Genomic DNA, 19,473 nt, shown 5'->3' on the forward strand with positions numbered 1-19,473 from the left:
GGTGGGCCTAAGATGTTTCGTTTCCTAACCGACTCTGAGCCTGCAATGAGGAGGAGGTTCGATGCATCTTCGTGCCAGCGCGACGAAAGACCGACAGCAACGACGGAATGATGGAATCGACTGCGGGGCCTCTGACCTCCTGATAAGTATTAAAACCGGGATCACCAAAATATATCCACGTCATAGCGATTTCGAATGGGTTTCAGCCAAATTTCGACATCCGTCTTTTCGGTCAATTGTCTCCTCTCATCTACATTTGTCTTGATATCCCTTATTGATCCAAGAACAAGCTTATTGAATTTCCATCTTGACCTTTCATACCCAGTAAATTGCATGCAAGTGTAACCCATCGTTCTCACCAGCAAGTCAGTCAGTCGGTCAAGCCTCTTTTCTCCAGCACAAACAAACATCCAGAGTTTATGAACCGCTCATCCCTTCTTCCCATTACATCGCCGCATCCGAATGTGTACACTGTTCTCCCATCTCAATCGTCTACTCGTAGACAACGAGAATCCACGAGTCCAGTGATAGTAACAGATGCCAAACTGAGGTACCATATGGTCGTGCTTGATCTTCCCCCATTCCACTTCGATTAAAACTTGATTTCGATCTTGTCTTTTTGGTGGTGGTTTGACTCTTCAATCTGTTTTGCGGTTGAAGAGACGAAAGGTCGACTGCACATTTCAATCATATCATTCAAATTGCTTTGTCAAGTCGTTTGACATATCTTATAATGCATTCTCAGTGTCTGACACTTGATGTCAATCTGTTGTCTGGAAAAAGCAGATCTCCCTCGCTATCCAGTCAAAAGTAGAGTAATGAAGCGAATCCTGGAATATCGGAAGAAGCTGCATGATCACAAGATGCATAAAGATCAAAGTATATAGTGTCACTCATATATCTCGCTCATCCGTGATTGAAAACGGACTACGGCGCAGGAGTAGCTGCTCCAGCTTGCGGTGCTTGACCTTGTTGACCATATTGAGAAGCTTGCCACGCTTGGACTATTATCGAAAGGTACGGAAATACACCAGTCAGCCACATGCCCGGCAGTTGATAAACAGACGTGGCAGTAAGAGGAATGAGTCGACTTACACTGCGGATCGTTTACATCGTATCCGTATGCAGCCCAGTACGCAGCATACTGAGCCCATGCATCCGTCCCCTCTGCCGGAGTAGCTCCACCAGCGGCAGCAGCACCGCCTGCAGCGGGAGTAGCGGACGGTGCAGATAACGGTGTACCATTTTGGCCGTTTTGTTGCTGCAAAGTATATGACACGCAATCGATCAGCTCAACCATGGCAGAAGTTCGAGCAATCAAGCACGGCGGCGAAGTAGCAGGATGTAAAATCAATGCTCACAGCGTAATAGGCAGCATAGGCATCTTGACCACCTTGTTGCCCTTGCGGAGCATAAGTACCGTAGCCCTGCTGATATACTCCTCCTTGGTTGTGATGCTGCTGTTGAGCTGCCATGGCGTCTCTAGCTTTCGACCATTCTTGACGTAACACTTCGAGCAGATCGTTGCAAAGGACCTTGGCTCGATCGATCTGGTCTTGGGTTGGTGCGCTGTCAGGTACTCCAGTGATTTAGCGTTGATCTCACCTCTTCACGAGGGGTAAGTAAGAGTTGAAGGGACTCCCGATTTGAGTGGAAGGATGTTACAAGGAGGAGGCATGCTCACGCTATATTGATGTGCATCGGATCATCCGATTCTCGTCCCGTATCATTCTCCATGAATCCTGATCCTTGCCCTTTTATCTGGACTCTAGCACCCGTCTCTGCTTGGATGTATTTCACGAACATACCCTGTTGAACATACATCATGTCAGCACTGATTATTCTTGCCCAAGCAATCCCAGCTTGTCTTGAGATTGACAATTCAAGTTGTCGTGATCTGTAGGGCATGAACAACCTCTACCCGAAAATCTCCAGGACAAGAGGATGACCGGAAACACAGATGCAAAACGAGACTCACTCCCGGTCCAACAGTTTTCGCTCTAACATTAAAATTCCTCAAACTCTCTAGGGAGATGTACAATTTCTCCTCTGGCCATTTCTGTCTACCTCCCGGTAAAGTGGTCTGCTCAGGTGGTGGTAATCCTAAAGCCCTATTTCTAGCTATGATCGTACGTTGATCCAATAACGGTCCCAACTCCTGATCGATCAATTCCTGCACTTTCGCAACGGCAGCGTCCAATATCGATTGACTCGTAGCTACTATATGCAGGTATAATGGTGCTTCTCCAGGTGGCATCTTGCTTCTGTCCGGTACCCAGACTCCCTTGGTCACTACTGATGCACCTGTTTCTTCCTCGATCTGGCATCGTTGAAAAGGGTAAACGTATCAGCGGATATTTCTCATATTTGAGATTATCTAAAGATTCTCCTTCGTACACAATCGGCTCTGACTCTGAAACAGCACAGAGCAGTAGATCCCCCTCCCATAATAGAACGGCTGTTACCCAACCAGAGTGCGAGCGAATAGAACGACGAGATTGCAATGAAGATCAAGCGACATCATGCTGAAGACCCAACTCACCTGCTTCTGCGTACTTCCTTTAGTCAAGACATATCGATTCCTAAGATCATTCACTTCTATATCTTTCACAAAATCCCCTTCATCCTTTTTCTCCTGCTTGACCAGCTCGTTGCCCTGCGCACCCGGTCGGAGAGAAGCAGCTATCTTGGCTGCTATCGCTGCTGCTCGAGCTGCAGCGTCCGAAGCATCTGCCGAAGCCGAGGCGCTTGTTGGTGGAGTTGAGGAGGAGGGGTCGTCCCATCGGGATTTTCGATCTTCAGCCATCGTGTCTAGCTTCACACTCGGGTCTTTACGTGTGTCTTGCAATACGAATCCTTTGCAACGGACGATCAAGTTGAAGTGTAACATCGTCTAGATAAGTCTACAGTCTTGAAAGGGTGACCAGCGATTCAATAAACATGAAACTTGTTTCCGCTCACCACTTAAACGCCATGCAACTACACAACTGCCGGCTAAGTTGGCTCGAGGAATGTCGAATCTCGTCATTTTATTCGATTCCTTCAAGTAATAATTGCTAGATCATCAGGCAGGCCAAACGGAGAAGCATAGAACAATGCCTAGATCACCCTCGCCAGCAAGAAGTAGGAGCAAGTCGTACTCGCGCTCAAGGAGCAGATCGCCCGTGAGAAGGGAACGAAGCGGGACGCCTCAAGAGGAGGTAAGTGATTTGAACTTCGTCAGACTTCCTCACATTCAACGGATATGTACAGGATCCCCTGTCATTCGGATTAAGTCTTAGAAGTACTAGCAGCTAACGATATTCATATGTAATGCTTGAACAGGATCTGTCTCCATTCTTGATCCGCATATTGGTTACGAAAGGCAAACATGTCCCTTTGATCGAATTCGACGAGGGGAATATCCCCCATCGAGATGAATTCCAGGTTTACGGCTGGTGAGTCCGAGTCCGAGTCTCATTCTCAATCAATCATGCTGTCCAAAACCACAGGTTGGACATCTGCTGACATAGTGACGTGTGTACATAGGAAAACCTCTACTCCTTCATCACTCATCCGCTCATTGATCTCAGCATTCCCCCCTCCATACCGTTCACCGCTCGCCCGATATTCTTTTAGACACATATACGTCGACGCCTCCGCTCGAGGTCTATACCGTTCTAAAGACCTAGTCTCTTTTACCGGCAGAGACCTCTTCAACTCTTCCTCTACCTCTTCCTCAAGTAAAAACGGCGACAGCAATGGCGATGGCGATCAAGCAGAACGACAGAATAAGATGGACATAGATCTAGAGGATATCAAAGACGACTCCGCTCCCGCTTCAGCATCCGGACGAAAGATCAACGAGAAATCGCTAGACGAATACGGCTTCATCACTGGAGATTTACTTAGTGTATCCCTTTATATACCTGAACCGAAGATCCCTGCTTCTGCTCGAAATCGTCAGGGACAAGATGGTCCAACTTCGTCAGGTGTAAATGGAATCAGATCTTTCGGATGGGATGATCAGAAAGCTTCTTTAGGTGCAGGATCAGGGCGACACCATCCAGCAGGGGAGGACGAGCATTGGCATAGAGGTCAACCTCTCCCACCGCAGGATTTCAGGGGTCGAGGTGGAGCAGGAGAATTATCGATAAGAGGAGGAGGAGGAGGTCGGGGAGGAAGAATAGATAGAGATAGAGAGAGGAATGGTGGATTCGAAGGTGGTGAGCCGTCCGGAGGTGGTAATTGGAGAAGCGGACCACCGACTGGATTAGGGAGAGGAGGTATTTCAGGAAGAGGCGCTTCGAGGAGGTCGCCTGATTATGAGTCGAGAAGGAATGGGAGGAGTAGGAGTCCGGACACGAGGGAAAGAAGGGGAAGCTGGGCTAGCAGGAGGTAAACACTGCTCTAGAAAGGCCACTTTGAAATGCTGGATGCATTGAAATTAGGGTATGTCTCGGCTCAAACATCTTCATCGAGACGTTCAGGAAATTGTTGATTCTCAGATGAGATTGAACGAACCGCTATGTATATACAGGATACATGGCATGATTTCAAGCTACCTGGAAAATATGAATTACTTGTAATATATACAATTTCTGCCATTCTGTCATACGTTTTCAGATCAATATCAAATCGAAACTTCATCTTCCCGCCTTCTGCATCAAATTGGTCTGACATTCCGCATTGCGCGGCTCAGGCAATGTAGCCTTCAGCCCTCACTCGGCCATTCCATCCTTTCCGTCCTCCGAAACCATCTCTTCCTCCGAGTTTGTTCTTGGCAATTTGACCCACTTGCTCTCTTCAGCGACATCGTCCTGGATTATCTCTGCTTTCACCGATGTCTCCCCCTCATCCATCTTTCGCTTCTTCACAGTATCTCCCTTGTCCGTTTGTTGATCGCTATCAACCTCCATCTCCGCCTTTATCGCCATATTTACTTCTGCAGCTTCTCCCGCTTTGATCCATTTCTCTCCCTGCTTGCTGATCTTCCCTTCCAACCTCGTCAAATGACTTTCGAGGTGATTCAGAATATTCAACACGGAGATCATCTTGGTCGGTTCCATGCGTTTTATCCTTTCTTGCATATTAAAGATGATCTCTTGAAGGTACTTGTAATTCTTGATATCTTGGTTCTGAATTGATTTGATATGGTTCAAATCTCGTTTGAGATGGTATACCTCGCTTCGATGTGATCGTTTGTTCTCCTTCAATTCTTCTACTCTGATGGAAAGATCCGCCATCTCAGACTTCAACTCAGCTAACATGTTATCTTCTCCTGCGTCGATCGCGGGCTCTTGCTCTTCTTGTTTCTGTTGGACATTGGAAGAAGCTTCTTCTACTGGCATTGGTGCGGGTATGTCTCTGTCGTTGAAATGGCTGGGATTATCGATCTTCTGCATCGTTCCTATGACATTGGTCGGGAATGGAGGCGCAATGAAGGAGGATGAACCGGTCATTTCGTTCATTCTTTCCAAAGCCCAACTCAGTTGACTGTTCAGAACGTCAATTTTGGTGCTTGATGTCTCCAGGTAAGACGCTCGTTCCAACGAATTTTGCTTCATCTCTTCCATGAAAGCCTTGTGGTCCAACGTATCCTGTTGGAGAAATTGGAGACCTGCAGTCATCTCATCCAGACTTTCCAAATCTCTGCGCAGATTCTCGTCGACGCTGCCCTCTTTTTCAGCTGGGGGCGAAGGAGGAGTGACCATCTGATAGTCTGAGTCTGATGCTGCCTTTGGGCTTGCTCGTTCCGATCTTGCCGTGTGTTCTACGGAGACTTCATTGGCTGAAAATTGGTGCTGGCTACCTAGTCCAACAATCATCGCTTCGTCCGCCATCGCCGCCGCTGGAGAAAGCATCGGGTTTCCGGTCATTTGAGTGAGAGATCTGAGCGATCCGCTATTCCGTCCAGTAAGGGATTTGCATTGCGCTTTAAGATGATCGATCTCTTGTTGCTGGGTGTTGATGATTTCTGATTGAGATACTTGAGCTTGGCGGATTGTCTCTCGTTCCACATGGATCTTTTCGAGCTGTTTATCGATTCTGCTGGGTTTCTGCTTGTGCGGCAATTTGATCTGCATCGGGCGGGGAGGAAGGCTCGCAATACCAACGGGGACTTGCTGATGGGTATCGACCGATTGATGTTGCGTATTATTCGTTGACTCATCTATGGTGTCAAAGTGAATTCGGTAAGTGAGCTGAGGTCAGCTCATCCTGCGCGCAGCAAAACTTGTGCTGAACTTACTGTTCACCGTGGAAAGACCATTGTTGTTTACGACGCATCGAAATTCGTCAAGTCAAGAGCACGCACAGTGCTTACCTCGAGATTTGGAAAGATGTCATTGTGATCCACAACCCACAGGATGAAGCTGTTCCAGTGAGCAATTGATTCATCGTTCAGTGGTAGACTGACACGATCCGGAATGTTGAGTGGGGGAGACTGCGGCACTTCAGCGATATATCTCTTGTACAGGGGGAGAATCTCTGGAGGTATGGGTATAATTTTCTGCTCTGACATGATGATTTGGCCTGTGGAAGAGAAAGAAGTGATGAGAATCTGTTGGGAATTGTTGATAAAACTTTGCATCTGTTTCTGATGTGTGCTGTACACGAGTGGTGTGAGGACGGTGCACAGAGCGCGTGGTCGTGTCAGTGCGGAAAGGAGGTGCAGTGCATTTGTTTTGACTCATTTGACTCCTTCGTGTGTACACAATGTGCATAGAAAGACGATATGGACTGCATAAATCAACATCGTTGTATTAGGTGGTGAAATCGCTCCTCTTCGTTGGACCTTCCCTTATTACCTATGCAAACGATCCCGCGGTGATTCGTGTTGAAATATCGATAGCTTCTCCTCCCATCAGGAAAGGTCGTGAGCCTACTTCGGGAACGTGGTCCGATGTTCGTATCATCGCTTTATCGTTTCGATTGGACAGCTGTTGTTCCGATTTTCTTGTTAGCAATACATCTTGGTAAGCAGCCGATTGGGGCTGCGGTACGTACATTGAGCGAATGTGCGCATCATCTGGTATCTAAAGAGCTCAAGGGTCGAAATAGCCATCTCCTCGTCGGAGTCCAATGGACAAAGTTTTGCATACTCGATCGTATAATCTCACAATGCGCACCAATTGTCGATTTGCGTAGGGTGCACAGGCAGAGCTATCTTCTTCATGAGTCTCATTGGGTTGAGGTGGGGGAAGTCGGTGTGAAGGGCATCGGCGCGTTCTCTGATCTGTTTGGGCACCTCTACGAACATACTTGGGTCGTGTCTCTGCAAGATGTCAATTCTACAAATGTTGATAATATAGAAATGATTTGAAAGTATCAAATAACAGTCAGCAGTCCGCAAATGCATATCCAACAAGGTGTTTATATACATCGACTTGCCCAGACTGTCCCACAGTGTGATCGTTTGCACAACGACGAAAAGTCGTGGCAGGTTGTAAGAAGTGCACACACGTTAGCTTAAAAGCAAATCCAGCAATGTGAGGCACTCAGCCGTGTGTGCATTGGACTGCTTCGCATTTATGACAACAGATACCCGTTGCAAGTGGTCGTTCTCTGCGTAATGTATGCCCCTATGCTGGCCATGACCAATATGTATGTGAAACTTGTCTGGAATGTAAATTGATATATGATATATGATATATGATATATGATATATGATATATGAAAGACGCTTTATGTGCTGTATCTCATGGATGTGTATGTATCAAATTTTCTGGTAGTAAGCAGAGACTGTAAAGATAGTTCTATGAGAGCCGTTCGAGGGTTTTCAACGATTTAGAAACCGGTATCAAGTCTTTCGATGTCTTTCTGGATGGACTTGACCTTCTCTTCATGCTGGTCGAGTCGTGCTTGATTGACCAGGCATCCTTCGTTAAGTGATTTGACCTGTGATGCGAGTTGATCGACTCTGACATCAAATCGGTCTATCTTGGCGTCGAGGCGGTCGACTCTGGAGTCGATTCTCTCAAGAGTGGTAGCAGCTGGAGTAAGTGCAAGCTGATCTACCAAACTGTATGAGTCACCGTTGTCGGCAGCGGATTTAACATGGATGTTGGCTCCAGACTGCAAATAGTTGAACCTAGTCTCGACGGTTTTGATATTGAGTGAAAGAGCTTGAAATCTTGATTCCAGATTATCGCATCGAGCGGTGATCAACGCAAATTTGGCGTCGACATTTGCCATGATTTGAGCTTCAATCTTTTCGACGGAAGATGACATGATCTTGGTCTCAAGAGCTTCGCAAACGTCATATCAGCTATCGTCAAATGAACATATACTAACTCGGAGAGGTCCACGGACCCAAGCCAAAGACTGATGATTAATTTGACTTACAAGGAAAGGTGGTACTGAAAAGCAGTTGTCTAAACTCCTCGATCGGCTCTTCTTCCATGTCGTGATGCCTAATCACCTTATCGCAAATGTCGCACCAAGACTCGATCTCGTCAGCGTCGACCGGCAGATGGATGATTTTTTGAGTGATGAGCGGTCGTAAATGCAGTTTCCAGCTGTCGACACGAGTCTGGCGGATCTCGGGGAGCATGGGAATGGCGGAAGGGAACGGTTGGCGATATCGGGCCATAATGACTGTATGATCTAGCTTGGTGTGTCTCCAGTCTCTATGACTTACCTGACCAATTTTCCTAAGATTGTAGTCAGCTGAGATGGAGGGAGACCTGAAATTCTCGTATTCTTTGAGCTGTGAGCTTATATATGTATTGTGCCGAGCTCCCATATCGATTTGGGGATTTGACTACTGACAAAAGTGGTTTACAAGGCGATACTCAGGGCGTACAATCCATCTTTGACATGTCTCATTCCGTACTGTATAAAACCCTTGATGGAAGCGCAGTCTTCGGGATTGAACGATTCTTAAGAGCACGTACCTCGTTGTATCGATAGGAGATCTCAACAATCGTGGCGGTCAATCAGACTCAGGCGCATTCAGTACAGTAAATTGCATGGGCGGACACCGGTATCCAGGCAACTAGCTCCATCACAGGAAAGCATTGTTGTATCAAGTCCATTCAAACAGCCGCTGAGGTAGCTCAGATATAGTGCCCCTCGATCTCCGAAACGATAAAACACCTCGTACTTGCGCAGAATGTGTACAGTATGTGTAGCAATAAGCTGATCATCTATCTACAATGCATGGGATGTAACAAGACCTAAAATAACTGGTTGCCAGTCAGTTCAATAGTGATGAAAGATGACCGGGAGAGGATTCAGACCAGAAAAAGAATGGGATGTCGCATATGGTGCTGGTTGGACAGTGGAATGCTGTCGGTGATAAGAACACGATTATGGCGGAGGATTCGAACTGGAGAAAGGAATCGTCAGGTACTCCTTCTGAACATGTAAGATGTGGCGATCTGATCGCATTGATCACAGTGGCGTGCAATCTGTTCCGGGCGCAAGAGGTCAAAGCTGGAATCAAAGTATGTCATCAAAGGAATATAGTACGCAGCAAGGATTCCGATTCTTGGATCCGTTGCAATTATTACCTTGATACAGCCGATGCTTGCAAATGTGTTCGAAATTGGGCGAATGGCAAAAAAAGTGATCCATGTTATCTCCTCTGTACTCGTCCGCACGGTCCACTCGGACGCTCGGTCAACTCGGACAGTATACTCAACATGCATTTTCAATACAAATCACATCATTCCTCAAGCTGCAGAACAGCTGTGGACCTGAGCTTTGGTACAGGTGTGGCAGGGGCTCTTCTATTCGCCTCTTTGCGAGCTGCTTGCTTGGGGGCCTGGTGCTGAGCTTTCTTGGGCGCTTTCTTCTTCCTGTTCCTCTCATCCCTATCCCTCATCGCTTGAAGCTCCTCCGGGTTTTCCTCAGCAAAGTTGGGACAGAAAACCTTGCCATTAGGGTACCTGGTGCGTTTGCCAATAGATTCTACCTGTCTATCCAATGCCGCTGCTGCCTCCTGCCTCCTGGTGACCTCCTGAAGTAGCACTTCATCTGAAAAGCTTTTCTCCAGCGCCCTCTTGGTCTTATTGTAGGCTGTTTTCCCATCGATCTCTCCTCTTCGAACTGTTCTGTCTAAAGCCTTCAATGTCCTGATGTTGATAGGGGTACTGGGCTCGTTGCTGGGAGCCTGAGGCCGAGGTATCACCTCGTTTGGAGGGCACATTGTGGCCTCATTGAGGGGGTACAATCCTGCGCGCCTCCATATTGGTTTACTCTTGAGCGATCTGAACCCAGCTGGTAGTCATCCACTTGCTGGTGATATCGAAGCTTGAGTGTGTTGAAGAAGTTGACGTCTAGCGGTTGAAAGAGGTTGGTTGTATGAGCAGGAAGGAAGATACACACAATATTTCGAGCCCAGCATGCTTCTAAGAAGTCTACGTCATCATGGCAACCATGTCCATCTAAGAACAACACCCTTCTCCTTCCTTGCGCCCTCTCTCTACTGTAAGGATCAAAGACGTCTTCTAACCACCTCATCATGATGAAACTGTTGTTGTAGCCGCTGTGTGTTGTCATGGCCTTCATGAGAGGCTTCTCGTCTCTTATATTTGAGACCTCTTGTAGCATGTTGTCCCCAGGATAGATGAGAAAGGGGGGTATTGGTGCGTTGGAGGTTGAGATAGTGGCTACAACCGTGATGTGTATGTCATTGGCTAGAGCCGCTTGAGGGATAGCTGACAGGGCATCTGGAGCGACTCTTCTGGCCTTTCGCTTGCTAGACATGTTGAAAGGTACTTCATCCATGTTGTAGATGTCGCTTGAGCGGTAATGATAATTGTTGAACGCATCTTTGAGCTGAGAGGGGTCAGGAGGCGTCCTCTTTACTCATATTCCTGTTGAAAAGCGTCCACAGATACTCACAATCATGTAGAACAGCCTCCTCTTCTCAATAGTGTTTGCCTTGAACTTTGCAGCCTCCTGGACCTTGACATATTTCATAGACAAGTCTGCTCTGTGTCTCCTCACAAATGAGCTCGCCCAATTCCTTCCTATATCTTGCTCAGACAGCGCCTGAGCAAGCTGTCTGACATGTGAGGGTGTCAAGTACGTTCCCCTGCTGGCATAACTGTTGATTGTATTGATGAGAGCCGCTTCCTGTTGCTGGGAGAGGTGTCGCTTGGCTTTCTGGCCCCTGGGGGCATGGACCTCCTTCACTCTGTCATGTAAGGTCGATTTTGGCACTTGGAATTGATCAGCAACCTTGGCAAGACTCTCCTGAGGATGCTCCTTCTTGTAGGCGGCCGCTTGAACAAGATTCATAATGTGAATGATGAGGAAAGAAGATTGAAAGATGAAACAATGAAAAATTTTCAAGGGTGAAAGGGTGTCCGAGTTGACCGAGCGTCCGAGTGGACCGTGCGGACGAGTACAGCCTATAAGCAGCACTCATAGCTAATGTGATGTATGATAAAGGCGAGCTTATGATGAAGGTATAATCGATCTTGTTCAAACCCCAGCTCCAATTGAGCCATCTTGCGATCTATCTCACTCCAGAACTGCCCGCACTAGAGCTCATCTTTGGGTGTATATTCTTCTGACTCGTGTGGGCTATCGGCAATTTCTTTATCGAGTGGATTTTCTTCGATTTCCTTCCAGTGTGTTCTGCCATTCAATTCATACAACCTGGACTACAACCTAAATATGTCCTCTCTCAGTTCCGTCGATATCTTGTCGATGTCTGCATGGATCTCCTTCTTGATTTGGTCCTTGAATTGCTGTCAAGAGCTGGGAGGTGAATCAGGAAGGTCTTCTTCGGCTACATCAGATGCACATGATATAATCAGCTTTTACACCATACTCTAGGCGGGAGAAGAGCTTGAAATCACAGATGTGTCCAAGCTCCCCAAAAAGACTAAGTCACTCACGTATCTCCATTACTCGATCAAATTTGAACTTGAACCCATCTACACAAGCTTTCACCCTCGATCTCATTTTCTCAGAATACCTGTCCGATTCTAACATGTCGGTAAAGACTAAATGCCATTGATCGATCTCAAATACGTCCAGCTCTCCAGCTACGTAGCCGCACATAACATGATGGGCGGGTGTATCGTATTTCGAAGGAGTCATCAGGACGAAGTGTTGGATGTCTTTGGGTATGTCGAGCTTATAAGCGCCTTTTGCGATTGTCGGGCAGTTCTTCGCGGTGACGTTACCGCGTGAGGTGTTCGATCGCAGATATCCAGGCCACCAAAAGAGGGTGGAAATGAGCAGTATCAGTATGAGCGTGAATACGCAGCATACTGCAAGACTGTTTTCCCCGTCAGAGGGGCGTTTCTTGTCGTTGACCATGATCTTGGTGGGTCAAACCTGGTATACAGGTCGTCTATGCGGATTAAGATGACGATGATGATTTTGCATGTCTTGAATGCAGGACAAGGGAAGATGGAAAGAGGTTATGATATGGAAGAAGCAACAAGCATACAGTTGACAGGCTGCAAGCTAGTGACACCAAAGCTGAAACAGACAATCACCTTGATTGTATGCGTCCATCAATCGAGCGTGTGTCGCTCACCGCGGCTGATCCGCAAGGTGGGGACTTGCTTCTCCAGAGGCCAGTTTCGGATTTTTGCAAAGGGGCATTCAACCTATATTTCACCATTCTTACGGTCATCCGGTGAGCTCGAGCTGTCTTCAACAGGATGCTTGTTGATGACCTTAATGAAACCCAATCCGACGCTCGAAGGTCTCAAGCTATATGTGGCGTGTTCTGCGTAAAGCGAAGTGCCACCAAGCAGTCAACACAGCTTCAGTTTACTTGTAGTCAACAAAACCACGAGGTCCGCGGTACTAACTCTCCTTACGACGCGCTAAAACAAACACACTCGTAAAACCAAAATTATGGATCACTCCATGCACGTACCTTACCATTCGACATTCTCATTCCTCTTGATTCAGATACATTCCAGCGAGATTCATTATCAGGATCACTCTTATCTACCCACTCGAATTCAGCAAGACGAGCATACGGTCCTTGATCGTTCCTAGATGATTCGATATAAGCCATAGCCAAATTAGTGGTATACCTCTAGATACCGCAAAACATCGTTTCCAGCCTCTCCACCTCATCCTCATAGACGGGGAACGACAAGATGGATATAGATTCTCCCCCATCGCCCTTCAATCCTGACGACACCCAGAACTCGCCTCATAAGCATCTCGAATTACCTGGATTCTCTTCCTCTTTCCCGCTGCCTTTCCGAGTATTATTTCTCATCGGATTAGCTCAACTATTATGGGCTATCAATCTGCACGCATTATCCTCGCTCGGTCTGGATGTTAGCTGGATATTGGATCTGAGGGATGATCCGGATCCTGATGAACCATTGGAAGATCAAGAGGTCGTTGAAGCTGGAGAAGGGCCAGGCTCGAGACCTATAGAATTATCGACCACGCCTTCGAAATTAACGATACCCAAACACAGGGGAACGATCTCGTTAGATGACGATGAGCTGGAACCTGATACCCCTGTACGACCTAATCAGTCAACGAGGATAATACGACCCCCCTCGAACAAGCTGCATGGGCCAGTATATAAGTTGTTCTTGCTTTACTCGGCGTGGTGCGGCAGCGGGTGGCTCATATTTAGATTATTGAGTAATGGGATAGAAGAAGAGATGGAGAGATGGAGAATTATACCTGGCTTATTGTGGGTAGGGATCATTGCGGCGGTACTCATACCATGGAGAGGTATTGGTGAGAGGGAAAGAGCAGGTTTGAGAAGGTAGGTTCAGACCCATCCCGGTACACCAAATCTGTTTATTTTGCATTTGGGTGCTGAATCTTCAAGCATGAATTGATAGAGCGATCAAACGGATCTTTTTACCCTCTCTCGACTCGCCTATATTCTTTTGCGATGTCATCTTGGCGGATATCCTGACTTCCTTTGCGAAAGTGTTGGGGGATATGTGGATCTCAGCGTGTCAGATTTGGCTTGGGGAAATCACGCATGGACGAGTGGGACGAGCTGGATGGGCTGGATGGGTCACGCTGGGTATGGTCAGGTGAGTATCATCCATCTAAGATGAGCCGAGACTCTTGCGACTTACAATCACAAGGCCGTGGAACCAAATCATCTTTGACCGAGAGTGAGGCAGTTGTGCTGATGTACGGAACCTTGTTCCAGTCTACCGTATCTCTTGCGGTTCCGTCAATGTCTTTTGGAATATTATCAATCATCCTGGACTTCCCCAAGACCACTCGCCAACGCCTTGAAGTACTTCTCCGCCTTCCCCGTCATCTTCCTCTCCGCAGCTCAGAAGACAGTCGTCGTAGAGATCGCTTCGCAAAAAGGGGTCAGCGTGCAAGAATTAGGCGAGATGCACGATAGGTGGTTCGGCGAACATAGGTTGTTCAGATTATGGTTATTGGCTGTGTGCGTCAACTCGATGTTCAGCTTCTACTGGGACGTCGAGATGGATTGGGGATTAGCATTATGCGAAGTAGACACTTGGCTCGGGCCCAGAGGTGGACGCAAAGAAGTCGCCCTTGGACTGCTCGGATCGCCAGGCCTAGGTGGGAGCAGTAGAAGGAGGATATCAGGAGGTGGTGAAGGGTTATTTGGGAAATTGAAGAAATTATGGTCGAAACCACATACGATAAATCATCAACGATCACCTTGTCCAACGCCAGGTCCAACTTTCGCATCTTCAAGTTCTTCTTCCTCTTCCTCACCGGAGATACTCAATCGATCACCGATCTTAGGAAATTCCGGGAACAAGTCAAGATCGCTCTTTGCCTTTGGATTGAGACCGATCCTGCTTTTACCGGACCCGATAGTATATCACCTCTTCACGGTGATAGATCTCGTACTGCGATTCACGTGGTCCTTGAAATTGAGTAGTCATCTGCATACGATCAGTGAGATTGAGAGTGGGGTGTTCATGATGGAGGCGCTGGAGTTGATACGTAGATGGATGTGGGTGTTCATTAGGATCGAATGGGAGAACGTCAAGATGAGTGAGATGGCGAGGTTCGGTAATGCCCCAAATACGGGGCGATCTAACGGAATCTCCAATGCGCCTGGGTCAAGTACGCTCTGGGAGAATAAGGATGAGGATCCGTAGATCGATGCTAGTAAGGGTTAAGTGGGTTTTTGACTTTCGTATTCATATCCTCTGCATATATAGATTTTTTGGTATTGCCTCATCGTCTCATGGTCTCAAACGCTCAATCAATTGCATAATTTATGTTTATCTGATGATATGCTATGGATGAACATACAACAAGTTTGATCTGCATGGTTGACCTATACCCAGTCATTGTGGGTTTTGCACAAGGTTGATTTACGACATGTGAGAGGACCATACTGGCGTGACGACAACGCTTCATCGATAGCGTCTTGTCGTTCGAGTCGTCCAGAATGAACCATGATAGCTTCTATAGCTGGACATGTGAAGAAGATCAAGTTTCCGGCTACCATTTCCTGCCGAAGGCTTTCTGAGTTGGGCAATGTTCCAGTCAGCTATTCTCGTCGCCTTATAAGGCTGAGGCATTGGGTAGCTCACTTGTACACAATCTTTGAACGCTCTGAATTCTTCTTCGCACATCGATTTCGATACTTCCTGATATGATTTACCGATGCATTTACCGTATGCCATGGACTGAGCGAGCCACACCGTGTCAGCTCCAGCATCAAGAACGAGAACGAGTACGAGCACGAGGGTGAGAATATCTGGGTATGTTGGGGTTTTATCGATATGGCTCACCTGACTCGAACATGATTTCGAGGCTTTCGCCAGTGTTTTCAGCGGGGTCTTGTCCTTGAACGTCGCCCTAGCTGGCATTTTGGGGGTATGTTCGCGAAGACTTTTGAATCACCCTTGTACCAAAGGATAGAGATATGATCACTGTCTTGATGAGCAATCGAGACACAATTGATAGAAGAGCAAGTTGAGTGGAGGTTCTTGTCTTGCTATTTAATTGGGCTGCTCATTTAGGCTACCCCATTGTGGGTTTAGGGGTCTAGGGGCTGTTGCCGCTATGATGCATTCACTTGGTTGACTCTGGTCGTTATGGTGACCAAGCAATTCATTGAGACCAGTCCATATTTACTATACTGAATTCATACTCAACACTGCTTACAAATATCCACACCTGTCATTTAAGTAATAGACTATTCGACAGCAGACAGATCCCCATCAGCAGACAAGAAATATCGAAGACAAAGCCTTACGCGGAAGCATACCCCACATTTCATATCACTTCAAGCTAGAGCTAGAGCTAGAATTGATAGGCGTTCGGACCTTCTAATCAGCGTGTCAAACCCGCGCGTTACTCAGCGAGCACAGAAATCTATACTAGAAACCAGGCGTCAGATCGGGAGAAATAATTGAGCAAGATGTCCTGGAGGATCGGTAAGAGTGAGTGATTCCATCAACGTCGGGCTACTCGTAGGGGAGGAGGTGCGCAAGTCGCGTGATTGGGTGATCAGCGCGGCATCACGTTCGGACGTCAGAAGGGCATAATACGAGTCATTGTGTCCTGCGTCCTGCGTCAAACGTTCAGACGCCACGCCACATTGATGCTGTTGCTAACAAGTATGTCTCGTGAATGTGTGTAGAGATAAAAGATTCAGGTTTCCTCGGGACCAAGCACCATCATTCTAACACCTCTTCAACCGTTACGCCCACCGACATATCGCGTTCGACCACGCCGACACCCGGTAATCCCCATCCAGATGAAGTTGCCAGACCGCCGGTCGCCAAGTCGGGCATGCTCAAGATCAGGGTGACAGCTGCGAAGGGATTGAATCTACCTCAAGGAGGTGAGTCAGCTTGGCCAATTTATCCCAATTTACCCAATTATCAAAGATGCTAACGAATTTGAAACGTTGCGTTCTAATGTTTCAATGATAGTCCCCGTGCCAGCACCAATCCAAGCAGCCTTACAATCCCCTACGGCATCCTCACCCAGAGTCACAAACCACCTACGAGCCGGTTCAAATGCCCGAGATAGTCTCCAAAGAAAACAGGTTTGGTGGTTACCTTATGTAGTACTGGAGTTTGACAAGAACGAAGTACTGGTTGATGCGCTCGGAGGTGACTTGTCTTCGCCTGTCTGGATGTACTCTGCCACGTTCGATGTCAGCCGTATCTCGGAATTATCGGTGACTGCCTATTTAAGGACGACGCAGCCTCACTTGGAAGGACAAGAGCCGAAGAACAATGGGAATGGCGAGGGGGAGGAAGGGGATGATATGGGGAACAGTGATTTGTGTTTGGGTGGAATCAGGTTCACACCGGATTTGGATGCGAATGTGAGTATCCCACCCATCTTTGGCTCACGGAGCGATTGCTCGAAAGCAAGGGTGTCGGAATGCTAAGGAGGTCAATATGCGGTTTGGCAGAGAACAACCGACGAATGGATCAATGTGTCTGGAGGCAGTGGTGCTTTCCACGTCCAAGTGTCGTTCAAGCCTGCACAGGTGAGCTACGATATCCATTGCATTTGGGGCATAGGGACACAAGCTCATTGTGGATTCGCAGGGTCAACCGTTGACAATTGACAGCTTCGAGTTGTTGAAAGTCATTGGGAAAGGATCGTTCGGAAAGGTCAGTCAAATGTGATGACTGGAAACAAACAATAGTGCTGACTCAATGATTATCGGTGTATAGGTCATGCAAGTCCGAAAACGGGATACACTTCGAATCTACGCTCTGAAAACAATAAGGAAAGCCCATATCGTATCGAGATCCGAAGTGACCCATACCTTAGCAGAAAGGACGGTATTGGCTCAAGTCAATTGCCCATTCATCGTGCCGTTAAAATTCTCGTTCCAATCGACCGAAAAGCTGTATCTCGTCCTGGCCTTCGTCAACGGAGGAGAATTATTCCACCATTTACAACGCGAAGGCAAATTCAACGAGACTCGATCTAGGTTCTATGCAGCGGAATTGCTGTTAGCTTTGGAGCATCTTCACGGGTTCAACGTGATCTATCGGTGAGCTCCTCTCAGCTGAGTATCGCGACGACACGCGAAGACCGTCAAGCTGATGTGGGAGTGGGTCCCTAGTGATTTGAAGCCTGAGAATATCTTGCTTGATTATTCGGGAAATATCGCTTTGTGTGATTTCGGATTGTGTAAATTGAATATGTCTGCCTCTGACACCACAAACAGTGAGTCAGCATTGCCCCTCGTATCGTCGACTATGAACCCGATGGCTGACATATACGGGCGGTATCTAGCCTTCTGTGGTACACCTGAATAGTAAGCTGTCGCGTTGTGGCACAAAGGTTCCAAGCTTACATGGTTAATAATACAGCTTAGCACCTGAATTGCTCTCCGGACACGGATACACGAAATGCGTAGATTGGTGGACTCTGGGTGTACTGCTGTACGAGATGGTAAGTTCGATCGATTAGAGCTAATCGGCCGGTAATACTGTCTCTCGATAAAAATTACTGAGAATGTGTGCTGATGACACTGTTCTTCGATGCGCAGTTGACCGGTCTTCCACCTTTCTACGACGAAAATACAAACGAGATGTACCGAAAGATCCTCTCCGACCCACTCAGATTCCCAGATTCGATGGGCTCGGAAGCCCGATCATTGTTGACTCAACTGCTGAATCGCGATCCGACTAGAAGGCTGGGTGTCAATGGCGCTCAGGAAATCAAAGATCATCCGTTCTTTGCCAAACATATCAAGTTTAGTAAATTGTGGGCTAAGCAGATACAACCGCCTTTCAAGCCCGCCGTTGTGCGTATCTTCATTCGCTTGCCCTTCCCTTCAATCACAAGACTACGTATACTCTGGGGATCCGTGTAAGCTGATCTGAACAACTGCTTGGTAATAGGCCAGCGCGATAGATACCTCTAATTTCGATGAAGAGTTCACGTCGGAAGTACCGCTTGATTCGGTCGTTGATGATTCTCACTTATCGCAGACCGTGCAGCAACAATTGTGAGTCTCGTCATCTTACAAATCAGTGCAACCTGAACCTAGGACGGCATGGGCTGATGAGGAGTGACTCGATTTAGTGAGGGATTCTCATGGAGTGTATCACCGCTTGGAGAATCGGTTGGCCGATATTAGGTGTTTTTAGGTTTATGCGGATTGATATGGTGATTGCGGTCTTGGGGAATGTGACGACCCAGACGCAACACACGCACTGCAACCCTTTGGACGGGACAAAAGAATTCAAAAGAGAAACAAAGATCACAGAAGATCTGTATACCTTATTTTGGTACCGAGTTACCAAGTGAATTCATTTCATCCCATCCACTGATATGTTTATTTGAGAGTAGATTTTTCTTTTGATACGACGCACACACACACAGAGAAATTTGGATCATGATGATGTATTTGTTTGGTTCTGTGCGAGCGGCTGCGTCGTGGCCAATCACATCTTCCAAATACCACCTTCCTTTGCATGGTTTGCAGACGTTTCCAGGATTCCATAAGCTCAACGTTGATCTGACCATGATTATGCATGAGCGCACAAGTGCATGTCCTGATCTCCGCCCGTCTAGGCAGAAGACGGAATAAACCACGTTTTACCA

The 19,473-nt window shown here is 47.3% G+C and overlaps 6 protein-coding genes across 6 annotated transcripts; 3 read left to right on the plus strand and 3 right to left on the minus strand.

Annotated features, from left to right (window-relative positions):
• Positions 1-927: 927 nt before the first annotated feature.
• Positions 928-2,806, minus strand: I303_102061 (uncharacterized protein; the record flags this gene model as incomplete). The annotated part of the gene is made up of 6 exons (XM_018405153.1): positions 928-1,004; positions 1,096-1,261; positions 1,362-1,569; positions 1,685-1,809; positions 1,979-2,320; positions 2,543-2,806. 6 exons carry the CDS (start codon positions 2,804-2,806, stop codon positions 928-930), a joined length of 1,182 nt encoding a protein of 393 aa, XP_018265434.1.
• A 289-nt stretch (positions 2,807-3,095) lies between these two features.
• Positions 3,096-4,381, plus strand: I303_102062 (uncharacterized protein; the record flags this gene model as incomplete). The annotated part of the gene is made up of 3 exons (XM_018405152.1): positions 3,096-3,200; positions 3,325-3,437; positions 3,529-4,381. The coding sequence occupies 3 exons, from the start codon at positions 3,096-3,098 to the stop codon at positions 4,379-4,381; spliced, it is 1,071 nt and encodes a 356-aa protein (XP_018265433.1).
• Positions 4,382-4,700: 319 nt separating this feature from the next.
• On the minus strand, positions 4,701-6,065 carry I303_102063 (uncharacterized protein; the record flags this gene model as incomplete). Its single annotated transcript, XM_018405151.1, has 1 exon — positions 4,701-6,065. The coding sequence occupies one exon, from the start codon at positions 6,063-6,065 to the stop codon at positions 4,701-4,703; it is 1,365 nt and encodes a 454-aa protein (XP_018265432.1).
• Positions 6,066-7,767: 1,702 nt separating this feature from the next.
• On the minus strand, positions 7,768-8,572 carry I303_102064 (uncharacterized protein; the record flags this gene model as incomplete). Its single annotated transcript, XM_018405150.1, has 2 exons — positions 7,768-8,228; positions 8,326-8,572. The coding sequence occupies 2 exons, from the start codon at positions 8,570-8,572 to the stop codon at positions 7,768-7,770; spliced, it is 708 nt and encodes a 235-aa protein (XP_018265431.1).
• Positions 8,573-13,061: 4,489 nt separating this feature from the next.
• Positions 13,062-15,035, plus strand: I303_102065 (uncharacterized protein; the record flags this gene model as incomplete). Its single annotated transcript, XM_018405148.1, has 3 exons — positions 13,062-13,693; positions 13,773-13,973; positions 14,096-15,035. 3 exons carry the CDS (start codon positions 13,062-13,064, stop codon positions 15,033-15,035), a joined length of 1,773 nt encoding a protein of 590 aa, XP_018265429.1.
• A 1,274-nt stretch (positions 15,036-16,309) lies between these two features.
• Positions 16,310-19,006, plus strand: I303_102066 (uncharacterized protein; the record flags this gene model as incomplete). Its single annotated transcript, XM_018405146.1, has 12 exons — positions 16,310-16,331; positions 16,532-16,735; positions 16,827-17,227; positions 17,318-17,395; positions 17,457-17,522; positions 17,586-17,911; positions 17,984-18,087; positions 18,157-18,178; positions 18,234-18,315; positions 18,413-18,670; positions 18,768-18,874; positions 18,952-19,006. 12 exons carry the CDS (start codon positions 16,310-16,312, stop codon positions 19,004-19,006), a joined length of 1,725 nt encoding a protein of 574 aa, XP_018265427.1.
• Positions 19,007-19,473: the final 467 nt, after the last annotated feature.

This window comes from Kwoniella dejecticola, chromosome 2 (genome assembly GCF_000512565.2).
Source record: "Kwoniella dejecticola CBS 10117 chromosome 2, complete sequence".
Classification (NCBI taxonomy): Eukaryota; Fungi; Basidiomycota; class Tremellomycetes; order Tremellales; family Cryptococcaceae; genus Kwoniella; species Kwoniella dejecticola.